The sequence below is a fragment of the Oreochromis aureus genome, linkage group 3, assembly GCF_013358895.1.
Source record: "Oreochromis aureus strain Israel breed Guangdong linkage group 3, ZZ_aureus, whole genome shotgun sequence".
Classification (NCBI taxonomy): Eukaryota; Metazoa; Chordata; class Actinopteri; order Cichliformes; family Cichlidae; genus Oreochromis; species Oreochromis aureus.
Genome location: NC_052944.1, coordinates 24430999 through 24458246, shown reverse-complemented (window position 1 = coordinate 24458246; position 27248 = coordinate 24430999). Strand labels below are relative to the sequence as shown.

General features: G+C 38.6%; 1 protein-coding gene across 1 annotated transcript in view; it reads left to right on the top strand.

Moving 5' to 3' along the window:
• The first annotated feature begins 20939 nt into the window (after positions 1–20939).
• Positions 20940–27248, top strand: part of LOC116324312 (Fc receptor-like protein 5) — a 45033-nt gene continuing 38724 nt past the window's right edge. Inside the window, exons 1-4 of the mRNA XM_039609947.1 lie at positions 20940–21874; positions 22211–22243; positions 25010–25063; positions 25318–25380. Coding sequence (XP_039465881.1) covers positions 21838–21874; positions 22211–22243; positions 25010–25063; positions 25318–25380 — 187 coding nt within the window. The 5' untranslated portion in view covers positions 20940–21837. The remainder of the gene's footprint in view (positions 21875–22210; positions 22244–25009; positions 25064–25317; positions 25381–27248) is intronic.

Genomic DNA, 27248 nt, shown 5'->3' with positions numbered 1-27248 from the left:
ACTCAAGGAAACTGTAAACATTTTTATTCGTACAAAAAGAAATGTTAACATTAGAGAACATACTGTGAAAAGAAAACATATACAGGATTCTGTAAATGTGAACAGTTATAAACACAAACAAAAAACAAAAAAAACAAAAAAAACTCTAGCCTACCATACTGTAAATAAAGTTTCAGAACTATAGTACAGTAATATTTTCAGTGGTCGCCATTGTCACCCTCTCTTTCCTGGCCACCATCCTCATCCTCCTGGCCATCGACGCTGCTCTCTGTCAGGCCATAAATTCTCATCCACATCGCAACGGATATTTTCTCGTGCGATGCAGCGAGGAAGAAACGGCGTGAATGTCTCAACCATCCCCTACATTGATCCCCTGTGATGTCCTCACATGCAGCATCCATTGCATGCAGCAGGGCCCTCTGGTCTTGAGCCTGATGCTCATACACCCTCCACCTCCAAGCTGAAAAAACTCCTCAATTGGATTTAGGAAAGGAGAGTAAGGTGGAAGAAACTCCATTAGCATCCGGGGATGGGTGGTGAACCAGGTTCTGATGCGTGGGCCGCGGTGGAAGTTCACATTATCCCACACAATGACATAATGTGGTAGCTGAGGTCCTTCTACACCTCTCTCATTTTCTGGGATCAGATCAGTATAAAGGTGGTCCAAAAATTGAGGAGCTTTTGTGTATTGTAGGGCCCTAAACTGGGAATGTGTGTGGCCACACCTCTTTCTGATATAGCGGCACACATTGTTATATTTGCTCCTCGCTGGCCTGGGACATCCACAGTGGCTCGGTGGCCAATGATGTTACGACCACGCCTTCGACCTTTGGCCAGGTTGAAGCCAGCTTCATCAACGAACACTAGGATGTGAGGGGTTTCGTTGCCTTCTAATGCCATTATTCTCTACAATAGAATAGAAATAAATCTAATCAGTCAAGTAGAGACAGATACTGCAGGGAGGATCTAAAGTACTGTACAAACAGGGAGTGGAAAACTGAAGACAATTTCTAGGCAAAATGCTCTAGTCACACAAAGCTGGATTCTGAAGGTGAAAAGGATAACGCAAAAACAAAAAAAACAGTGGTAACCATGTCTTACTGTAATAGTGTTACAATGATAGACAACCAGTAGTTGACTTACATGCACATACTGGTACCGCAGCCCTTTCACTCTGTCAGAGTTTCTCTCAAATGGTACCCTGTAAATCTGTTTCATGGTCATCTGATGTTTCTTCAATACCGGTCTATTGTGGAGATGCTGATAGAGTTTATATTTTGGAACATTACATTGTCTAGCAGGATTGCATTATGAATCTGTCTCAGTGTGATGGCATTATTTGCAATGACCATGTTGCATATTTCTCGTTCTTGTTGTTCATTTAGAAGTTTTCTTCTGCCACCCACTTGAGGCTGTCGTCCAATCCTAGACATACAAGTCAAAGGTCAACACTGTAAATTTGTTACAAAATGAGTTACCAGTGTAATTGTACTGCTGTCTTATGGTACTAGAAGTGTGATGCACTGCACAGTGACTGGAATACTATTCACAGTATTTTCTCCATTTTTTGTCTTTGTCATTTTATAGTATCATATAACATCACATGACGATATTACAGTACTCTAGGCCTACACACACACCAACACTGAATAGTTCAATAGCATAGTTCTGTACCTGTTTTCCCTGCGAAAGGTTTGGATGATGGAGGAGACTGTAGACCGAGGCACATTAGGCTGCACTCGGCGACCTGCCTCTGCCATTGTGAGGCGATGGTTTATAACGTGGTCAATAAGGGTGGCCCGGATTTCATCTGGGACATCATGGTGCCTCCGTGCTCCTCGGCCTCTTCCCCTATTCCTCCACGCATTCTCACTCCTCCTCTTCCTCTTCTTCTTCCTCCTCTTCCTCGAGCAGGAAGTTGCTGTTGTACTTGGCGAGGTGCTTCCATGTTCACACTGCAAATGAAACTGGCCCCGGGCCAAGCTCTGTCTATATACTTTTGGCAGCAGTCATAATCATAGACAACACCTGTCAGGTATCTGAACAACCTGTTTGATTGGTCATCTGAGATGTGGGAAACTGCTCCTTCGTTAGTTCTAATTTCACCTGATTGATTGTCAAGTACTGTCATAACTTTATCAAATGTTCCAAGATATTCTTTCATGGTATTATATCTTTGACTAATTTTGACAGTTGAACAGACAATTGTGCATTTGATGACTTACACAATGAAACCATGCTGATATGTTTTGGAGTGAGTGACCATTTCACTGAAAAATCAACTAATCAGTTTAGATCGGCAAGATCTATTTATTTGGAAAATGTGCTAAATGTGGGCTCATTGTGCTAACTGTAGCTACTTGTACATAATCATTTGAAAAGAAGCACAGAGTCACTTGAGACATGTACTAAAGCATTTGCAATTTGATTAAACCAATGAAAAATGACATTCTGTTGTGAACAATTGCAAGGTGGTTTGGAGATTTGTCCATGTTATTTTGAGAATGTCATCTCGGTTTCAGGAAATGAGCCAAACCAATCGAGAAAAACTGTAAAACAAATCCTGCTTTCAGTAAAATTAAATTATTTTTAAAAGCAAAATCATCCAGGCCATGTTAAAGCTATTTTCCTTTAAAATGTTCTTTTCTCTCGCTGGAATATCCAATTTCAACCAGGCCAAGGAATTTGCAAAGAAAAGCGTCTGGACTTCTTTGAGTTGCTTGAAGACGTTTCACCTCTCATCCGAGAAGCTTCTTCAGTTCTAAGGTCAAATGGCCGAGAGTCCCAGATTTAAACCCAGTGGGAGTATCCCCCCAAAGAGGGACAAAGGACCCCCTGGTGATCCTCTAATCACATGCGCCAAGGTGTGAAAGCGGGTGTGGTACCTAATCAGCCAGGGTTTCGGGTGAGCTCATTGTGAAACCTGGCCCCACCCTGTCATGTGATTTCCTGAGGTCAGATGGCCCAGGATGTGAGTGGGCATTAAGGCGTCTGGGGAGGGAACTCAAAACTGGAGTATAGATGGCAGACAGTTGGTGTCGTAAACCACCGCCTCTGTTCAAAGATGGTTGCTCACAGTGGACATAGATGGCTTCTTTCACTCCTCTTTCAAACCATCTGTCCTCTCTGTCCAAAATGTGAACATTGGCATCCTCGAAAGAGTGACCTTTGTCCTTTAGATGCAGATGGACTGCTGAGTCTTGTCCTGTGGAGGTGGCTCTTCTATGTTGTGCCATGCGCTTGTGAAGTGGCTGTTTGGTCTCTTCAATGTAGAGGTCTGGGCATTCCTCGCTGCACTGTACAGCATACACCACGTTGTTAAGTCTGTGTTTTGGAGTTTTGTCTTTCGGGTGAACCAGTTTCTGTCTGAGTGTGTTGCTGGGTCTGAAGTACACTGGGATGTCGTGCTTGGAGAAAACTCTCCTGAGTTTCTCTGATACACCGGCTACATAGGGGATGTCATCCCCTATGTAGCCGGGGGATGTACCTCTACATGGGTGACACTGTACCTCTACATTTACGACACCAACTGTCTGCCATCTATAATCCAGTCTTGAGTTCCCTCCCCAGACGCCTTAATGTCCACTCACATCCTGGGCCATGAGATGAGAGGTGAAACATCTTCAAGCAACTTAAAGAAGTCCAGACGCTTTTCTTTGCAAATTCCTTTGACTACGATGACCTGGATGACTGAGAACCTTCACAGACACAATTTCAACCAGCTTCAACCTGCTGCACTTGTGTCCTACAACCTCCTTCCTCTTTCCCTTCCCAGATTCCTCCTCTCTGTCTCTCCCCTTTATAGAGTTGGGCCCAAATCCACACCATTCAACAACTAGCTGGTAGCTGGCCGGCTTTAACGCGATATAGGCCACATTGGTGTGGCCTATGTGGAATAATCTACCCCTACACATCAGATGAGGTCCTACTGTCAGTCTTTTCAAAATCATCTAAAACCACATTTGTAATTATTGGCTTTTAATACAGTATGAGAGTTATTTGGTATTTGGTGTACTGGAAAGGAAGGTTGTTAGAGAGAAAAGAGGAGCAACAGGAGGGATTCCAGTGGGAGAAAATCTTGAATTGAAAAAAGTAATTAGAGGAGGAGATATTACAGGAATAAGACGACATCGGGCTTTCAGACATGGAGAAAAAGTGGACAGTACATCTGTTTTACTGTAATTCAAAGATAAAGTGCTCCATGATAAAGTTATGATAGGCTAAATGAGCTTCAGATTAAGAGTTTACATTCTGCCTCCTATCAGGTGTTAAAAATGTCGGAGATATGGACACACAGCTAACATTAGCAAAGGAAAACAAAGATAAGGTGTGGTAATGTGGGGAGAGAACATATCTATAGTGAAAGTGGGAATAGTTCTGTAAGATGCTGTAACTGTAGAGGAAGCCATACAGCTGCATACGAAGGGTGTGTCATAAGGAAACAAGGAGTTGAAACTAACAAATCTGAACAGACAAGAGAGTTACACACGTGAGCTGAGAGCTTCAGATATTATCCACCTCATTATTACTTTGTACAAATTGATTCAGTTTCTGGGATCTATCATCAACTGTTCAGAACAAGCAAAGACTAAAAAAGAGAAAATAACAATCATTGTTAAAGCATCTGCAAAGTTTTTCAATGTGAAAGATTTATCTTGGGAAAAAATCAATGCTGATCTTAGACATGAGGAAGGGTCATCTTAAAGGGCTTCTCAAAACATTACCTAATGTTAATATAACAATTGAATGCCCACAGTCTGATAGCAAATGGTCAGAAATTTAAAAGATTCATTCCCACATTAAATACAAAACCATCATTGATACTCTGTTTTACGTAAAGATGGAGTGATTGGGAATGGAGGAGGATGTGCCACATTCACAAAACAAAACTTTAATTATATACAACTCAATACAACAGAGGAGTTAGAAGTCATAGTTGTAGAAGTATGGACGAATGAAGGAAATATTAAGGTAATACATTTTTATAACCACAGTTAGAAAAAGGGAAAACTTGAATTAATGCTGGATCATTGGGGAGGAATTATAGTTTTGTGTGGGAACTTTAATTCACATTGCACTTTCTGGGGGAGTCAGGATGACAGTAATCGGGGATATTAGAATAAATAACTGAGGATGAAGAGTTGGTAGTTTTAAATATTGGATCGGTTACACGGGTGGATAGTGTAAGGGGTAATTGATCAGCAATTGATCTTACATTGGTTTTAAAATCTCTGGCTGGTATTAGCAGCTGGAGAGTATTCCACGATAACACAGTAGGTAGTGACTAATATCCAATTTTTATCAGCATAGGAGTCGACACAGAGAGAACACAGAAAAAACCAGTGGGTAAGTGGAAATTTGAAAAGGCAAACTAGCATAAATTTAGGGTGCTGAGTGAGGGTAGCTTAAAAAAATCTGGATTTCAAAAAAACAATAAATGAACTGAACTCAGACATAAGTACAAGCATAGTCGATGCAGCCAAATATTCTATTCTTAAAAGTAGTGGGAACAAAAAGAAAAAGTTAACAACATGGTGCACACAAGAATGTACATTAGCAATTAAACTACAGAACAAGTTTCAAAATGAAACAAGTTAGAAGGATCATAAAGAAAGTAAGAGTGATTATTGGACAAAATACTGTGAATCACTGGGTAAAAATACACCACTGGACAGGGTTTGGTGTACAATTAAAAAAAATGTCTGGTAATTCAAAAGATTATTATTTCCCAGCAATGATGGATAATGAAAATATTATAATAGACAAGTAAATCTGAATTATTAGAAAATCAGTGACAAAAGTAAAAAACCTTAACAATAAAGAAAAAACAGAATGAGAAAAAACATTACAGAGAAATATCCAAATAATTCAGGATGAAGACGACAGTGAGGATGTGATTAATATCAAGTTTTCTTTATCAGAATGGAACAAGGCATTAAACAAATCTGGAAAAACAACTGCTGGTAAGGATTGTCACGAGTTCAAATTATTGGGGATGGATACAGGAGGAAAACCAAAATAACAACACTGGTCCGGCCGGGTCAAGTCAAACGATGATTTTAATGAACACACGTGTGGGAGATGGGACGCTGTACGCAGACAGCACCAGATCTCTCACCGAAAACCACACAACAATAGTTTTATGAAAATCAGGGTATTGGAACGCCCCCTCATGCGTAAAGTAGGTACAATACAATCAATGTTGACAACTTTTAACACATTAAAAGAACATCTTCTTCTTCCCGAGGCCAGATCCTTCCCAGTAATCTTCTAACTCTGCTTATCCCCTGGAACAAACAGTTTCTCCTGCAAGCATAATCAAACAGCTACAAGGCTTTGCAGATTGTTATTTAAATATTTGAACTCTCCCCTACACATGAGTTTAACTACTGCTTGTGTGTGTGCGTGTGTGCCTCGACCTCAGCATTCACTCTGTCTATAAGGACAGAGGCCAACTCTGCATGTGTGCAATAACCTAACTGAAACCATACCTGTAATCTGTTGAATAAATGTTCTAATCAAATGCCACTACTCAAAGCTTAATAAAAAGAAAATAAATGAATAAAGGATAATGATGAATAACATGATATATGTGTTTTGTAAGCATGTTCTTTCTATAGCTCAAGATCCTTAACACAATAGATTGTCCGAACTTCGCGCCGAACAAAGTTTCCGACCCTCCACTAGTTGACCGAGCCCCCCTCATTGGCAAGCACAAAAATACAATGCATGTATATACAAAAGAATTATCACTGCACCTGTAATAGAAAATGTTAATATGGAATCATGACAATATCTGTAATACAAGTTGTAACATAAGGCCGACAGCCTAAAGAAATTCTCTAATGAAGTAACAATTAATGATGATACATAAATGAACTAATGAGTAATTATTGCCAATACACACTACTTAAAGGTTAACAAAAGATATATCTAAATAAAGGATCATAAAATAACATGATATATGTGTTTTGTAAGCATGTGCGGCCTTCTACGCTCTACGTCACTTCCCTCAATAGATCAGCCAGACATCCCGCTGACTGTAGCTTTTAACCCTTACTGACGTGAGCACAACTCCATAATAAGCACCAAGCGGCAATATGTATAAAGATGATCATGGTTACACCTGCAATGAAAGATTATATGATTATACCAACACCTGTAAATAGAAGATTAACATGAGGTTATAACAATCACTGTAATACAAACGTTAATGTAATGTCAATAGCTTCAATAAATGCTTTAATGCAATGCTTATTATATGATTCTAATGTAATGATAAAATAACAGTAAAATATCTCTTCTCAGGATCTAATCTGTTAAGTTTAGGAAGAAGCTATGGAGTAATTGCTTTCAAGTCTTGCTTGGGTAAAAAATTGGGGAAAATTGTCAGTGATGGACTAATTTACTTTTAAGAATCTAGGGAGAAATTTAAATGTTATCAGTTTGGATTTAGAAAAGGTAGTAGTGCTTTAGACCCAGCTGTATGTTTAGAACATGAAAGCAGACAGGCTCATGTTTATAAAAAGAGTGTTATGAGGATGTTAGAGGATGTTATATCAAGGATGAGATTTAGTCATACAGGACTAAATAGCATGCTTAAAATAATTAACAAACATGATACAAGTTATTGTGATCATGCATGCAAATAGAAACAGTAGAGCACACATTCTTAGATTGTAGTAAGCACTCACATGAGAGAGAAAGATTGGTCAGGAATCTTCATAAGAACAAGAATAATTTAAAGATAAGTGAATTATTTCAAAGAAACTCATGGGGATATAGTTTTTGTTGACATTTTTAAATTTGTGAATTAAATTTGAATTTTAAAAAGAATATAATGTTGGTACAGTAGTTTCTGATCTATACGCCAATCTAGAAGGTGGCGGTAATGCACCTAAGAGTTGTATGACAACTATAAAAACAGTAGAAGAAGCAGAAAAGGAAGAAGAAGAAGCAGAAGAAGATCCTTTTCCGTTAAGCTGTCAGCTCAGCGTCGGAAAGGAGTGCTGCAAAAATGCTTGATCTAGTAAAAACGTTAACTGGAAGGTCAATAAATATCGAAGTGGAGCCATCTGATACCACTGAGAATTTAAAAGCTAAAATCCAGGACAAAGAGGTCATTCCTTCGGGTAGGTGTGGAATCACCATCCTCCATGATCACGTCTAAAAAGAGCACTACAGATTACTACATTACAGTTAACACTAGACAGATTGTCACCTGCCCAGAACTACAGGTGTTACTTAATTTGTTTATTTCCAGAATGGCCTGCAGCAAGGGCGTAGATTTGGCATGGACGGAAGGGACATGTCCCCACCGATATCCAGCGATTATCCGGTTGTTCAGTCTGACGTCACTAGCCGTGTCTGGGCCTAAACTCTGCTGCAGGTCCATATATCAAATGATCACTGTGGCATTACTGAGAGTTAAAACACTGTCTAAAGTCTTTCATCTTTAATAAAATGATCAGCGTTCTGCTCTACCAGGTGTAACAATTGAGTTTAACATCCAGGCATCCATGAAAACGGAATTTATGACATTTAACGGCGTTAGAAGTTAGCAGGAAGTTAGCTCGCTAGCTTCTATCTAAATACAATATAGCATGTCCTGACTGCAGGGGTTTAGAAACAAATTCAAACGTACAGCTCTGCTATAACTTCCAACATAAATGAAGACAGAAAACTAAACAGCAGTGACGTTTGTAGGGTTACTGAAGTTTGGCTAGCTGGTATATAATGATGTGCTACGTGACCGCTAGCGACACAGCTATGTTAGCATAATATAAACAAGCTAACTTTTTTTCCACTCGATAAACGTTAACGTGAGTGTTCTCAGTGGTCAGGAACAAATGTAATCGGATGGCAGGATGCTGTAAAAGGACTAAACTTCAACCAGGAGAACAACTGAGATAATCCATCCACAATACGAGGTTAGTTATTCATATACTGCTGCATGGGTAGTGCTGTAGTTGCATCGTAAGGTTTTAAAAACTGAGCTTAAATAAATGATTAGCGGTAATAAAAGCCGAGGGAGGTCAACGGTGATCACTGACTGTTTTTAGAAGCTTTTTGAGATTAAATAGAAGAAAATACAAAGCATTAAACATGTTAACAACACAAAAGCCATATTAAACGCAGACTACTTTAGGCCCGGAAGTAGGATTCGTCGCGTCATCACTGAACAACCGGATTGAATTGTCCCCACCAATAATTTGATCTCTTCGAGTAAAGAAAAACAAACCCGATAGAAAGAAAAAAACGATTTGTCAATGTCTTGTTCACCCAGCGGTGCCGAAAGAGTTCAATTATGTTCTCTACTGGAGTCCTACGTCATGTGACAAATCTGGCCAATGTGATTGGCTGTGCCTTTCAGGGAGCTCTGTTAAGTTTTAGCAGGCAAACCTGCGCTGCGAGGACCTGCAGGGAGGAGAGGAGGATGGCAGCACAAAGGAAGAACCTGGATATGAGAAAGTGTTTTTCAAAGAAACCTGTAAGTCACTTAAAGCCAAGTTCACTCATAAAATGTGTCCGTCATAATAACGTTACAGGCTATGCTATGCTTTGGCCCACATCAGTCTAAAATTGTATGTAACCATGAATAACGTGTTTTGGAAACTAAATGCACAACAGGCAGCACTATTAGTTATCTCAGTCTCCCAGAGTAGCATTTCTAATTTTGATTGAAACTGTCAGAGAAAACGGCAGCCTCGAGCAAGCCAGGATATTAGTTTACAGAGGCTGTTAAAATTATATGTCTAACGTTAAAATGTTGGTGACACAATAATTTCATCCTCATCGTACTGACATATTCATAGGGTTAATTTTTGAGACAAAATATCATGAGGTAGTCATAATTTTGCAAATATTCCACCTTGTAGTGCAGTTTGCACAAATTGTTTTAAAAATGCACTCACCCTACAAACATTACTGATGAGTCAAGATCTGCACAAATTGACAGAAACACTGAAGCAGCTACACATTTTATTCTTATTGTCATGTATGTCCTATTTGTCAGGTGACAGAAGAACCAACACAAAGCTCAGAGAGTAATGGTGACACAAGGTCACAGGTGAAATTGGATGATGACTTGGTCGTTCATGACTGTATTTGAAGCACATGTGTGACTGCATGTATTTGGAATGTCTCACTGTTATTTATCAGGTGACAGAGGCAGCTCTGCCATGTTGTAGCTCAGACAGAGGGGAAGAGGCGAGGTCACAGATGACTGACTGATGATTTGGTGCTATAGATTAACTATTATTTATTATCATAACAATTGTTAGGCTGCTGATGTAAATTGATTCATTAGTGTATATTTGACAAAAAATCTGAATTGACATGTCTCACTTTTTATATGGTACGAATCAATGTGTTATTTTATCAGGTGGCAATATGTCCTAGTGTAGTCAGAGGGGAAGAGCCAGGGCCAAAGGTGAGGCACATCAAGCACATAATAATTTTAATCTGAGGATAAAACGCATGTACTGAGGCTGAAAGAAGCTTCAGTGCTCTCAGAAGACTAAAAACATGGCTAAGGTCAACAGTGACTCCAATGACATTAAACAATGTTGCTGTGTACCATGTCCACCAGGAGAGACTGGACAGTATAGATGGAAAACAAATATGCCAGGAGTTTATCTCAGTTAACGAGAGGAGAAGGCATGTGTTTGGCTCCTTCACATAGTGGACATTGAGTTGTTGTGTGGGGCACCAGTAGTCTGTTGCTGTAACAGTAGTTCATGTTTAGAATAAAAAATCCCAGCTCACTGAGTTGATCGGGGCAACAGTGCCTAAAATGTTGCATAATTTTGCTGAGAGATCTTTTACTTTGTGGTAAACTTAGATGAGTAGTTTTATGGGCAAAAACCACCGGGTCATTCAGTGTTCCCTTAGTGCTAATGTATCAGAGATGTTGGTGTACTATAACTGAAGTAATGTTGTTAAGTCCTTAAAGTCATATTCTTTTATTGTCATGACTCTATTTTTATTTTTGTATGATACCTGATTTATATGGAATATGGCTGAAGGAAACTAAAGTCTAAGATACTTAAGTAATTTAACATTATATAATTCACATATAAAACTATCAATTGTAATTTTAAATGGTTTAAAAGCAAAAGGAGAAATATACTACCGTACATTTCTCCTTTTTTTTTTTTTAATCAATTCAATTCAATTGATTCAATTCAATTCAATTTTATTTATATAGCGCCAAATCACAACAAAAGTCGCCTCAAGGCGCTTTATATTGTACAGTAGATAGCACAATAATAGATACAGAGAAAAACCCAACAATCATATGACCCCCTATGAGCAAGCACTTTGGCGACAGTGGGAAGGAAAAACTCCCTTTAACAGGAAGAAACCTCCGCAGAACCAGGCTCAGGGAGGGGCGGCCATCTGCTGCGACCGGTTGGGGTGAAGAAGGAAAACAGGATAAAGACATGCTGTGGAAGAGAGACAGAGATTAATAACAGATATGATTCGATGCAGAGGGTCTATTAACACATAGTGAGTGAGAAAGGTGAGTGGAAGGAAAAACTCAATGCATCATGGGAATCCCCGGCAGCTCTACGTCTATTGCAGCATAACTAAGGGAGGATTCAGGGTCACCTGGTCCAGCCCTAACTATATGCTTTAGCAAAAGGAAAGTTTTAAGCCTAATCTTGAAAGTAGAGATAGTGTCTGTCTCCCGAATCCAAACTGGAAGCTGGTTCCACAGAAGAGGGGCCTGAAAACTGAAGGCTCTGCCTCCCATTCTACTTTTAAATACTCTAGGAACAACAAGTAAGCCTGCAGAGCGAGAGCGAAGTGCTCTAATGGGGTGATATGGTACTACAAGGTCATTAAGATAAGATGGGGCCTGATTATTTAAGACTTTGTATGTGAGGAGCAGGATTTTGAATTCAATTCTGGATTTAACAGGAAGCCAATGAAGGGAAGCCAAAACAGGAGAAATATGCTCTCTTTTCTAGTCCCTGTCAGTACTCTTGCTGCAGCATTTTGGATTAGCTGAAGGCTTTTCAGCGAGTTTTTAGGACATCCTGATAATAGTGAATTACAGTAGTCCAGCCTGGAAGTAATAAATGCATGAACTAGTTTTTCAGCATCACTCTGAGACAGGATATTTCTAATTTTAGAGATGTTGCGCAAATGGAAGAAAGCAGTCTTACATATTTGTTTAATATGTGCATTGAAGGACATGTCCTGGTCAAAAATGACTCAAGGTTCCTCACAGTGTTACTGGAGGCCGAGGTAATGCCATCCAGAGTAAGAATCTGCTTAGATACCATAGTTCTAAGATTTTCAGGGCCGAGTACAATAACCTCAGTTTTATCTGAATTAAGAAGCAGAAAGTTAGCGGCCATCCAGGTCTTTATGTCTTTAAGACATTCCTGCAGTTTCACTAATTGGTGTGTGTTACCTGGCTTCATGGATAGATAGAGCTGCGTGTCATCTGCATAGCAGTGAAAATTTATGCTATGTCTTCTAATGATGCTGCCTAAGGGAAGCATGTATAATGTAAATAGAATTGGTCCTAGCACTGAACCCTGTGGAACACCATATTTAACCTTGTGTGTGAAGAGGACTCTCCATTTACTTGAACAAATTGGAGTCTATTAGATAGATATGATACAAACCACTGCAGTGCAGTACCTGTAATACCTACAGCATGTTCTAATCGCTCTAATAGGATATTATGGTCAACAGTATCAAACGCAGCACTGTCAAGAAGCAAAGACAAAAAGGGGGGAAAAAAAGAAACAGGGCAGGGTTCGGTGGTTGAATCATCCGTCCCCACCAATACCAAAACCAAATCTACGCCCTTGAATTTCCCCCTTTGTTGAGTTGTCAAGCTGTCTTTTAGAATAACTTAAAATGTTATTGTTTGGCTTTTTTCAGTGTTTTATTTGTTCCTGAGTAAATCGGTTTGGCTGAGATTAAAGTTTTCACACAGCTGAATAAACGGCAAACAGAAAACTGATTAAACAGAAGTGTGAGATAGTAGAATTTACTCCAGTGTCCTGTTATATTGTAGATAGCAAGGAGCAGACGGCTGAGTTTATTAAACTCCACCATCCGCAAATTTCATTACAAGTTTAATAAACTATCATCTAAAAAAAATAATCGGTGACTAGTGTTACGGGTCCGAAATTGAGGACGAGAGTAAAACAATGATGGTCCAAAAGAGGTCGGTCAAACAATGATTTTAATGAATACACGCAGCGTGGGGAGATGTAAACTGCAAAACATCAGTTGTAAACCCCCGTCCAAAAATACACTTCAGATTGCTTTTATAACATCAGGGTATTATAACGCCCCCTCTTGCGTTTACAAGCACATTATTTGCATCTTAAGAACATTGTTTGCCTCTTCTACAGATAATGATCTATTCTAAGAGATAAATGCAGACACAGAAGTTCCCCTTTCTGGCATCCTCTTCCAAATATGGTGATGAGGTCAGGCCTTTGAGGTCCCCATGGACTTGTCCTCCTCTTTGCGTCACCTGTTGCTAGGCAAACTCAAATGCAACAAGAATACATTCAGGCCTTTGCTCAGCTACTATTTTACTGTAACAATATACTCAGCATATAAGCTTTTAAGATTATAGATTTAACTCAACGATTTAAAGTGGTTATAACTGCACCTGTAATAAACATGTTAATATGTGATTATGATAACCCCTGTAATACAAATTATAACATAATGCCAGCAACTTCAATAAATGCTTGGATGAAATGATAATTAATGCAATGATAAAGATGATGGTTATGTAAAATAATCCCTGTAATTCTACACTAGTCGACTATCAAAATAATCGTCTGTGACAGCCCTAATAACAACTATGCATTTTCCCCTATACAGTATAATACTATTATACTAAACAACAGTAAACTGCTCTGTTTCCTGACATCATCTGATGTTTTTGTAAAATCTTTGGTTCTGTTGTTCTGTTTTTCTGCTGCCTGTGCTCTCTGTAAAATTATTCAAAGACAGTTTTGGTAATGAGCTGGATTAGATCCTAGAAACGTGTGACTGCAACACTTTAAATATGTGTTATAACAAACTCCACTCTTTACTGTTTTATCTAGTATGTGGAAAAAGAGTAAAATAGTTTTTCATTCATTACAACATTTATTTACTGCTTGACTTTGTTTTTGTTTAAATTCTCTTGCCTAATAAATTATATAAATACAGTTTTTTTTGTCAGTAAAACTGTGAGAAATAAAATCCTTGTTGTCTGAAAGACATTTTTGTCCTGTTTGTTTTGTTTTTCACGCCTCTAAGCAAACTTATAGGCTGCATCCTGCAGAAACCATAGCAATCTTTTTTAAATCGATAATTTTTTTTTTTTTTTTACAAAGATGTGATTTTGTTTTATTTTTTGTTTTGTTTTTAAACTTTCTTACTTAAAAATAATTTCTCTGTCAAATATATTTATTTATCCTACTTTTGTTTCTGGCCTGAGTAAAAAGAAAGTAAAGTCATAGAGGAAAAGTTTAAAAAAAAAAGTAATAATCAAATATATGTTAACAAATCATTCAATCATATGTTGAGTTTTGACTGTTTGCAGCAGTTAAGCCTCTGAAATAATCCTCGTCTTAAATCTTGAAGATTTTAGGTTCAATAATTTAGAAATAATCTTACTGCTGATGCAGCAGACGTCAGTGCACTTAAAACATTTCCTCTGGATCACATTTGTCTTCTTACAGGATTTAAAAAAATGAAAAATGATCCGTGATTGTTTGTATGAGTGAGCATATATGTCAGAATTAATAATTTAAGATTGTCATTTATGCTTAGAAATACATAATCATTTGTATGCTGATAAAAATCATATCCTTATTAGGTCTGATAAGTCTGTGTGCACTTGTGTACCATGAGATGAGAGGAAGCAGCCTTGACGTTATAATTTCTATTATAGCTTCAGAAACTGTCTTGTTCGTTACCTCAAAGTGCCAGAGTTCACACCTTTAAATGTGCGTTTGAGACATGACCTATTACAAGTTCTTGTTTTTATAGTTTAGTAAGATGCTTACTTCTGCTTTTCTGCATACAGTTTAAGTCCATTGAATGGTTGTATGTCTATGTATGGTATAGCTGGAAACACACACACACACAGAATATAGACACTGATGTTGTTCAGATATGCCTGCTTAAGAATGTCACGTGTATTTGTAATTGCATATTCATGAATGATTGCTTGCTGACAATAAAAAGGGCCGTAGCGAAGGAATCAGTCGAAGTTGGTTGAGTTCAGGTGAAGGAATCTTTTCCTCAACTTTGACTGACTTCCCTCGTGAGCCACAAAGACAAAGAGCTCTGTCTTGCCTTGTTTTGTCGTGCAGTTAGTGGGTTTGTGCATAGATAAACCCAACAATATAATTTCTGCATTATGCAATATAAAGGTCACAACACTGATATCACAAACATGCTGTTGTTGTAATTTAAATATGTTGGTCTGAAACAGGTCTCTGTTGTAAATGAGACATTGAGTATCAGTTACTGTACTGCAGTCGATGGCAGTTCAGCACTAAAGGGCCACTTTTTTCTCATAAATTTGACACTTTAATGTCAAAACATTTCCCTTCTTCTTTTCCTCATAGAAATGATGAATAAAAACACTTACTGGAATAACCGACACACAGATATTTCCACACTAAACCAGTATTATTATTACTTATATGGTTTGCCATGCTAAAAGTGTTTGTAACCCACAAACCTGCCTAAAAGCATTTGTCCACATGGTGTCAGCGTCTCTCTCTAAACAGAGTTCAGATACGTGAAAATGTCTGAGGCCACAAGTTTGAACTTTGGGTCTTTGCTGGAAAATAAGGAAAAAAATCACAAAGTCACTGAATCTTTTTCTGCAGCCATGAAAGTTGAAATGGTTTCTTTTCAGTCCTTCAGGCTCAGAGCTGAGTTGTAAGGAGCCAAACTGACTGTAATGCTGATTGGTCCAAAATGATTACATACTTATTTAACTATAACTTAAAAAAATATAATAAGTCAGCTGGTACGTCATTAACACTAGTTTTTAAAACTAAGACAAAACTAAGACTGAGACAAAGAGGCCTACTACACCTGCTGCATGGCCTTTTGTTACCCAAGCACCTCCCACTAACACTCCCACTATTCCCAGCACTGCTGAACCTCCGAGGGACCTCAAAAATCCCAAATACTATATTATGCTGTTGATTCTTTACTTGTTGTTGTTTGTGTGTGTATACAAAGGCTTACAGGCTGACCTATAAACCCATACCTGTTATACTATACTATGTTGAGGTGGTGTGTAAGATCATCGGTAGCTAACGCTCAGTCCCTGACTACTGAATGTTACTTGACTACACCAGACAATAAGTGATGCAGACAGCGGGCATCAGAGAAAAAGAGAGGGCCACCATCCTGCAGGAAAAGAACGGGAGAGAGAAAAAACAACACAATCAGGAAGAGCATCGAGGTGTGAAGGACATGTAGTATCTGATAAATGGTTTGGTTCTTATAGAACGCACTCAAAGTGCTTTAGACAACTTGACCCATTTACACGAGCACTTTTTTCCTTCTCTCTAACATTCGCACACATTCATACTCCAATGGATGCATCTGACAGCAACGTGCGGTTAGTATCTTGCTCAAGGATATTAGGCATGCAGACTGGAGCAGACAGTGATCGACCATCGACCTTCCAATTAGTAGATGAACTGCTCTGCACCTCACAGATCAACGTCACACCGGTGTAGGTGTGACGTTGGGTCATTGCTGTGGCACAGAGACCCTGAAACAGGGTTGGCAACACATTTTCCTGAGAGGTCCCACGAGAACCTAGAACTGTTGTAAAAGCCGCACAAATAAGCTGAACTCATTTTTGCTCAAAAAGTGAACCATGGTTACGAGAGATGGACCGATCCAATATTACATATCAGTATCGGTCCAATACTGACCTAAATTACTGGATCGGATATCGGAGAGAAATAAAAAATGTAATCCGATCCGAAGTATCACAAAATCACCTCACAAAACGCGCTACTTGGCGTAATCCAGCTCGGCGCATCGGAGCAGTATGTGTCACGTGATAGAGCGCCTGTTGTCTGCAAGACCTATCGGTGGTCTGTTGGAGCATTTGGAGCCTCGCTACATTCAATTCAATTTTATTTATATAGCGCCAAATCACAACAAAAGTCGCCTCAAGTCGCTTTATATTGTACAGTAGATAGCACAATAATAGATACAGAGAAAAACCCAACAATCATATGACCCCCTATGAGCAAGCACTTTGGCGACAGTGGGAAGGAAAAACTCCCTTTTAACAGGAAGAAACCTCCGACAGAACCAGGCTCAGGGAGGGGCGGGGCCATCTGCTGCGACCGGTTGGGGTGAGAGACAGAATACAGGATAAAGACATGCTGTGGAAGAGAGACAGAGATTAATAACAGATATGATTCGATGCAGAGAGGTCTATTAACACATAGTGAGTGAGAAAGGTGACTGGAAAGGAAAAACTCAAAGCATCATGGGAATCCCCCAGCAGTCTATGTCTATTGCAGCATAACTAAGGGAGGATTCAGGGTCACCTGGTCCAGCCCTAACTAACTACATGCTTCCTAACCGTGGCATTTCATCTCGGCGAAAACTATCCCAGAGAAGTAAAGCAAGTGTGTATGTTCATCCCTGAATTTTTGCATAGTATTTCCACATTAAGCTTAACAACTGATATATTGAGACACAGCTGGACTGGCCATCGGAGTTCCATATTGAGGTGAAAAGGACGCAATTTGTCCTGTACTTCAGCTAGAATTAAAAAATAGACACAAAGCTGGAGTTATTCTGTCTTTGCTGCGCAGTTGCATCTACTTCTCTCATTCACTCCCCCTCCCTCTCCTGTTATTACTTCAAAGATGAAACTGATCAATAATCAGCTTATCGGCTTTTCTGCCGCAAGTCGCATCTTGTTTGTTTATCGCCCACTTTGCGCTATAATAATAATATATATACAGAAAGAGGAGAGCAGCGGATAAACAACAGCAGCATGTTTAAGCTTAACATTCAGCTGCTTAACATGCAGCTGAAACCAGGAGATGTCCTTACTGAATCATCAGAGCTGAACAGGTGATGGAGAAACAGGTTTGCCTTTTAGGTGACATGGATGAGTTGAAGGGAAGTTATGAACTGTTTCTGAGAGACAAATAACACCAGGATCCTTTTTTTTTTCCATAGCTGACAGCTGGTAACTGTGCAGGGGCGGTTCTAGCAAAGTTTTGCTGGGGGTCAGATAGGGCATTAACAGGGAAAGGGGGGCACAAAGATATACTTTTCTTTGTTATATCATTTAAAAACTTTGAATAAATAATTATCTGAATCTTACAACAAAAGTGGTCATCTGGTTAAATGTATAGAAATCCATTATTGTATATAGTAACTAATAAGTCTAATATACACCCTAGTAAGCTATAGTACTTTTTCCTTTGAGAAGGCACCATCTGTGCAGTCTGCAATTCTGTTGAAGAAAGATGTTGAATCTATTTAATTATTAGAGAAAAATTATTCATTTCTGTGCATTTGTTTTACACTTGCATTAAATTAAAGTTTGTTACATCGATTCAGGGTGGGGGGTGGTTCCCTAATACTTTTGCTGGGAGTTTACGACCCTATTAGTTAGGTTGTTTAATATTTCCACTAAGTACTCTTTAAAATACCAGAATAGGGAGGATGGTGCAGGTTTAAATTTATAAGATTAACCAGTGTTGCTGAACTATAAATTTTTTGGGGTGGAGTGTATTTTTTGCATACAGGTATAACAGAGAAGCTTCAGTCTTTTGACTTTTAAAACTTGAGTATGAACTTGTACAAAATGCAGCAAGATATTTATAAAAAACTGTTTTATTGATTACAAAATACGCCTTATCGGATTCATATCGGTATCGGCAGATATGAAAATTAATGATATCGGAATCGGTATCGGACATTAAAAAGTGGTATCGTGCCATCTCTAATGGTTACACTAACTAAGATAAGTACAACAATCCAGCAAAGCCTACACCTCAGCCACCACCTTATGCATCGGATGAGGATGATGAGCAGCAGTTGCGTTGGCCAAAGGCAGCAACCCGGAATGGTGCACCACCCAGGTGGAGAGAACAGCAGGAGAGTGAGAGAGAGAGAGAGAGAGAGCGGAACAACAACAGCACTGACAGGAAGTCAGAGAGGACTGGAGGACCATGGCATCAGTTTGTGTATTAAATTTATGATCAAACTGCAAACATAACAATACAGAATAATGCCGACGCACACGGCGGTAGCTAACAGTGCCCACATGTGTGAAGGGTTGTTGGTGGTTACTGTCTGTTCTGCCACAGGTTTATTTTTAATCCACTGAACGGCCTCATTTTCGTCTCGGCCACATACAAAAGAGGAAATGCAGCCTGTGGTTTGAGCCAACAGTTTTGTGTGTAGCAGTGTCTCATTTTAAGCCATCAGTATCCAGCAAACATAAGGTCCTAAAGCACACTGCACTTTATTGTCCTCTTCATACCCTGATGAGGACAATACTTTATAATATTAACATGTCAGTAAGATGTAAAACTTTAATGATTGAGACCATGAACATATGCAGAAAGTGTTTAAACTCTGACCTGTAGATCAGACTGTGACAGGAAGGATCACTTCTCAAAAAGACGTGAATGATGGAAAATGTTATTTGTATAACTGCAAGTTCGCACAGAGCTACAGTATCTGCACCATCTCTGCACTGAAACAAACCTCAATGATCTTTTGTTGTTTTCTTCACCAGCCTGCAGAGTTAAAATGAGGAAGAACAATTCATTATAGAAACTGTGCTTTAACTGCTACATTAACTATTTGCAGTTATTAAAGTAAAAGAAAAACAATTACACATCTTTACTGTAACAGTGTCAGAGCTGACAGGTGGGGAGGTCAGATTAGGAAGAAGAAATTAGAAGAAGGAAAGAGATTTAAAAAAAGAAAAAGGAGGAAACGACACAGAAAACAAACAGCACCTGAAAGAGAGCAGAAGGAAGACGTAGGCCTGAGGACAGGGCCCAGGGCTGTGATCACATGCACATAATATACAAGGACAAACAACCATCCACATCAACCCACTGCTCTAAAACACTTCAAAAACTCTGGTGTGAATGTGGTGCTGTCTTATTCTTGTTATCAAACCTCAGTGAGTGTAAAGGGGAACTGGAAGTTTGGTCCAGTTATAAGTGAACAGTTCAATAGTGGTTTGTTGCAATGCTTTGTGCATTTTCTCAGCATGCTTTCAAGATTTAACCGGTGGCGTCCACATATGTGGACATCACATTTTGGCTTGTCTAGACCACAGTACTAAATTTTGTTCTACAAGGACCTGATATCCACTCACGAGGACATTTTACTGCCACTGTTCTATCGAATTTTCAAACAAATGTCCCCATATGTGGATCTCAGGCCCTTGTACTGCAAAATCAAGTAAGAAGTAATTCTTTGTTTTTACATTCATCAGGTCCCAATCAGCCCAAATAGCAAAGAGAAATAAAAATGCTATGAAAGAGTTAAAGTTACTATGGCAACATGAGTAAAAATAAAGGTAAAAGTCTTTCAGGAATAATTATGATAAGATCCATCTACAGTCATGTTGTAGGTAATACGCCACAGTATCTTCTGATATATTAGTCCACACATCACTGAATCATTTGGACAGACAGATTAACGCCTGTGGAATCACACAGTGTTTAAGTCTCAGTCATTTATTTATGTTGGAGGGTTTAAGTTATAACTTTCTTGATAGAGACCATATGGAAGATTTTGTGATGACCCACAGGTAAGTCTCTGTGTTCCTGTGATCAGTTATCTGTAACTCAGTTTTCTTCATTTGTTACCAACTGAGGCCTGAAACTATCAGCTTCATAATAAAAGTCACCTTTGTTTGGTAATCTGAGTCCTGCTCTGGATGTGGGTCTGCTTTTTGAACTGACTCTGAACAGAATCACATGATCTTGGTTGGTAACATATGGTGTTCAACACAAACATCATTATTACAGTGTTTCAATCATTATTTCACATCATCAGTTTGTTTTATTTTATTGTGTTTACATGTAGTCAGAGGCTAAGGTCAGTGTGCATCTGTACATACATGTCAAAGCAAGACAAAGAACAGTCTGCAGAATAAATGAGTTCCTGCTTTACTTTGAAATGACAACACATAATACATTTAACTATGAATTTAACTTTTACTTTAGTTGGTGAAACATAAAGGTCTTTAGTCTCACTTCAGCCACACACTGAGTCATTTCCTGTGTTTGGGTCTCCACCAAACTTAAAACCAGAATTTAACCACAAGGTGGAAACTTTCACAGGCCTGAGGTCAAAGGAGCCTTTTCACTATAGTACTGCATGATGATGTTTCAGCTAAGAGTCAAATAAAATAAACACATTTTAATGCAGCCTAAAGTAAGAATTAACTTGAATTCCTCTGTTAACAATCAAAGGAGAGAAAAAGGATATTGCACCCAAAAAATCCCCCAAAAGGGCAAAACATGTCTCCTGACATGAAGCAACACAACAGCTTTGCATTTTATAGAGAAAGGAAACAACACAACAGAAAATACAAAGTTCTGTTTGTTTGCAGTGGACAGCAAATATAAACATGTCAACCAACTGCTGCGGTCAAAGCTACAGGAGCTGTTTGAGTTTTGTGTGAAAGGGCAGGAAGCACAGACCAAACAGAAGAAGAAACTGTAGAAAAACTCTTGTCATGTTAAACACAACTTCTCTTTATCTGCAAACTAAAACTGTTTGATTATCTGTGGATCAGAGTGCAGCAGGCTGGATGTGACGATGGGGCACTCTTTGCTCTGCATGATGGGCTTTTTCTGTAAGTACACGTCTGACATTGTTTGAATGGCAGCGATTAATGAAAATGTTTCTGATCTGTGAGAATTACAGTGTGTCACTGCTTTAACCTGTTTACCTGAGAGCTGGAACAAAGCAGACTTGTGATTCTTTAAGTGTTTAAATGTTTGATACGCTGCTGCTTTTTGCATCACTTATAGTTACACACTGTGTTACAACAGACTTTTTATGTTTATTTTATTTTATTGACAAACAGATTACTGGTTAATACTGTTTATCTTTAATAATGTCTTAATTTATTTTTGTTTTGATCTTGTCAGTTGTATAATGTCTGATGAGGTTTTATTCATTATTTTAGTGCTCAGTACTGTCATCTGTGGAAATGCTGAAGGTAAGAAATGATTCTTTTCTTCCAGTTCATATATGTAGCTGTTATCTCCTACAATAATATCTTCCCTGTGTTTACATGTTATCTTCTGCACAGACTCAATGCTTCTATTCAGCCTGTGCAGTTAAACATAAATGGCTTCAGTAAGCGCTCCATGTGGAGACTGTGGCGTTCTTCAGAGCTTTTACTGATGTACCATTTGTACCACTTTCATTCTGTAAAACTGTAATAACAAAACAGAGCAGGTACATTTAATCTCAGTGTAGATGCACAAATGTCACATGACCAATGCAAGCTCATAATCACATGCTGACATGTTTTATGCTAACAGGCAAAACAAAGCACTAACAGTTAGCTTACAGTAGTAATGTAACAAACGTCACAGACCCACAAGAAGGACAGAGCACTAATATGTAGAAACAATCAGGGCCGTGCAGAGACGTTTATAGGGGCGGGTGCTCAAAGCTAAAAAGGGGCACATTGAACCAGGCTGAATAACAACAACACACATTCATCAAGAATCTAATATAGGATTGCATCATACTATATCACTGTTGTGAGGCAAAGCAAACGTAGCCTATGTTTTACCTGATGGGTACAATATTGCTGTTGAGGGGTTGCTGCTGCTCCTGCTGCTGATAGTGCTGGAGGGCAGGGCTGTGCTGATCTGAGACTGTAGACATTAAAAGTCCATAGGAGAGATGGTAGCTGATTAAACAAGTGTCATGAGATAATAACAAAATGCAAAGATTGGTGACAGCACTTGGAACCATAAGGCAACAAAACACTGAGAAATAAACTAGACCCTGCCTGTGAATCACTCTTTGCCTCTCTTCCTCCTTCCATCCCCTCATCTCATCTATCACTCTCCACTTGCTGTCCATCTGAGAACAAGGCACAACTTGCTATTGCAATAAACTATTATTTAATTATCCACACTTAACAACTCTTACACTTAATCTATAATAAAATGATGACAGAAAAATGTTATAGAAGCAAAACATTTCAGTTGTGCTTATTATTATTTTTATACTGGAATACCTCTCCAACAACTGGTACATGTGTTAATGTTACCTGTGCTCTTTGTAATCCAGCTGCTGAGGGATTCACTGCCTTTAGTAGCCTCACACAGCTGCTACTGTTTCCTCCTCATGTCCTTACCAGCCATGTCTGGACAATGTTATATCATGAGTAATAATTCAAAAATCCATATACATAAAACACACACATGCATGCACACACAGTGACATTTTAGACCTTCTTCAGAATACTGTATATACTGTGGGCACAAGTTTCCATCACGGTGCTGATCCAGAATCCTTCCCTTATTATTTATTACTAGAGCTACAATAATAAAGCAATGAGGGAAAAAAAAGTAATAAATTTATAATAATGTATTTATGATGATTCCATTTGTTTCACTATCCACTCTGTGCAGGCAGAAAGCTTATTACATTTTTAAACTGTAGAGATACAATAATTTTGCTGCTGTAAAATCAGCATTTTGTCTTATTTAAAATATAAATCTAGTATAATCTGTTTCTTAATGTATGTTCTTTAAAATACAGCGTGTTTTTTAAAATATTATAATTATAATAATCCATTATTATGTGGACATGCATATTAGATCGTTTTAAGTGAAATATAAGCCCCCCAGAAAGGCAGGAAAAGCCCTGTAACTTACTTTAAAACTAAATATGTTCCCTAAAACGGTGGACAGAGCTACAGACCCATGACAGCCTTACCCAGTGAGCCAGCAGCTATGACCAGCACTACTTGTGCAGTTAATAAAAGGACAGGTAAAGTTTGTCGCGCTGTTGCACACACAGCACGCTCATTTGTTTCAGTTCGTCAGTTGCCACAAGACAGCTTACCAACGTGTACGTAATAAGCTAATACTCCTGTGTGCTTTAGACTACAGTGTGCGCTGTACAGCTACTTACTGGTTTTGTCGCATCAGTCTGTGTCTCTGAGTTAATTTGTGTTTCTCCTACAGCTCCGGACCGCAAAAAATGCGCGTGCACTTTGTGAGCTCGTTCCCGGCTCGTAACCAGCGCATTCTGCCGTCAAGGGCGATCATTGGTTAATGGTGATCATGTGACTGATGCAAGCCAGATCCTTTTATTTAGCAAAAATGTGATTAATAGTTAAATATTATTGTTGAGGGGCACAGACAGGACTTCACACGCACACACACATTTAAAAAAAAATAATTAAAAATTTTAAAAAAAAATTGCCTCAACAAAAGGGCACTTTGGGCACCCATCAGGAAAGGGGCGGGTGCTCAAGCCCCTTCCGCCCCCCCCTCTGCACGTGCCTGGAAACAATCCATCATCTGCCCAAACTTACACTTTATCCCATCTCAAGAGCAACAGATGCAGAACTATCACAGACACGAGCAACCACATTCCCGCTCTAGCCATTATTATTCGGCACTTCCTCCATTTAACCACTAGATGGCGGACTTTGACACGAGCAGACCAGGAAGAAGCGTATATGCTGAGCGACACTGTAGATTCAATTACTTACAGGATGAATAAATGTGACCCGTCATATGACAAACTTAAAACAAACTATATTTCAGGAATAACCTGAGGGACAAAATATTGTATATGATACAGCTCACACTCCACTGCATTTATTGGTTTAAATGATCATGTGAGCAGACGTTTCACTCAGCCACTACACAAACTTTATATTTACTAGACTTTGTTGCCTTGAAACTGACTGATTTCCTTTTCATGAGTATTTATCTGTCCATCCTCACAGATAACATTACTCATTCACAAGATGCTGATGAGGAGGAAGAGCAAACAACCTCAGGTACAGCTGATTGCAGCAGGAGTGTATGTAGTGCAGATTATGTCACTTATATTAGCATGTGTGCTGACTGCCTTAGTGTCCTTTTTTGTATTAACAAAATCCTCATCAAAAGCTACACATATGGATAAAACATTAAAAGAAATACCAAAGTAAAATATGTCAATGCAATACTGATCTGATCTTACATTAGTCTGTTACCTTCATAGAGCTACTCTGCCATTTTATTTCATTTATTTATCATGAATTTGTTACAGCACAGCGTGATGAGTTTGGGGTAAATTCAGGTAACTCGAATCTGAAAACAGACTCAACCACAGGTCAGTCAGAGTCTTATTATGAATTCTAACTCTCAGTTATTTATAGTGGCCTGGTGTGCTGTCTGCCTCACTGTCCTCTTGAAAGAAACCTCTAAAAGTTGTTAAAGTTATAAATGAATAAAGCTTCACGTACACAAGAGTAACAAGTGAAACAAACTGGACAAAGTACCATTGATACAGATTCATTTATATATGACTGTCATGATCTTTCATCGTCTTCCTCTGAGTGCTTCTTCCTCATCTCTGTTTAGTTTTTTGATTATTTCCTCTTTAATTTGAAGGTTTGGCTTCTTTCATCCTTTGTGTTATTTTTCTTCCTCCTTTATGATTTTTCTGTTTGTTTTCAGCTGTTTCTCATTCCCAGTCATGTATAAATAGCCCTGCTGTGTCTTTTCCTCAGTCTTTGTCAGAGCATCTGTGAACACTCACGTGTGTTCATATCTTAGTTGTTTATATTGACAGCGCATTTATTTCTAGTTTCTTATGTTTTGATTCTTTGTATGTTTCCATTTTTAGACTATTTAGTTATTAAAGTTCAGTTTTATTTAAGTTATTTTGCCTCCTGCATTTGAGTTGAAACCTCTGCACTCCGCTTATTGTTACAGAGACACATATTTACAAGTCTGTGGACTTGGACACAAAGTCTATGGACACAAAATACTTTTTTCTCTAATTTGGTGTTTCTATGATAGTAGCTTAGTTTGGAGAGTTTACTGTCGCAAAATCATGGGTATATATTTTAACCCCTGTGTGCATATTATTATCCATGTGTGTGTAATCAGGTTTGCAAATATGTAAAAACATCTGTGTGCTTTGATATTATCAGCTGGAAAGACTTGAAGTTTGGCTTGAACCAAGGTTATTATCGTTAACGAAAACTAACGAAATAACGAAAACTAGAAGTGAAAAAACATTTTCGTTAACGGAAATAAAAATAAAAACAAAAAAAAAACTAAACTAACTAAAACTGTAATGAGTGTTCACAAAACTAACTAAAATTAACTGAATTTATAGCAAAAATGTGTTTAGTTTTCGTTGATGTTTGCGTGTCATACAATAGTCAAGGGTAAAAAAGAAGTTTAGTTTCCAGGTTTTTTCTTGCTGTGTCTCATTATGCCAGCAGGTGGCAAGTACGTTAGTCGAGTCGTCTGTGTTGCTGCTCCGTCCACGCGCAGAATCATGTCAGGAAAAGTCTGGAGAAAGCGCCAGCTTCCAATTTGGGATTACTTTGAATATGACTGTGTTTTGGATAAAGCAAGTGTCTTGTAGTGGAAAGAGACAAATTATGAGGGACATTTCTAAAGGGAAAAAATCCCACAAACCTTAAAGTGCACTTGAAAAGCTCACACAAGAAGGCTAACCTAGCCTAGCTTACCTTGAGAAGGTAAGGGAGCACGCCCAACCCTCATCCCCAGAAACAGAAGCTAACCCCAGGCAAGGCAGCGTGATGCATCCCGAGACAACAGGACTGGGATATCTACATAACTGTGTGAGTCAATTGCCTTAACACCCGGTGCTGCAAGAGTTAATAGTCTCATTGGGGCCAAGATATACATTTTATAGTTGCCTGGTATCAATGGTTGTTCATCTGCCTTTATTTATTTATTTAAAGAACCCATAGGTGGGAATGTGAGTTGTCTGTCTCTGCGTGTTAGCCCTGTGACAGACAGGCGACCTGTCCAGGGTGCAGGGTATGGTAGCTGGAATAGCAACATACCCAAGGATAAGCAGAAGAGAATGACTGATATGATGAAACTGGGATTTTGTTACACTTAATTATTGCAAACACAACTAAAACTATAACTGAAACTAATCAAAACTAAACTGAAACTAAGGATTTTCAAAAAAATAAAAACTAAACTAAACTA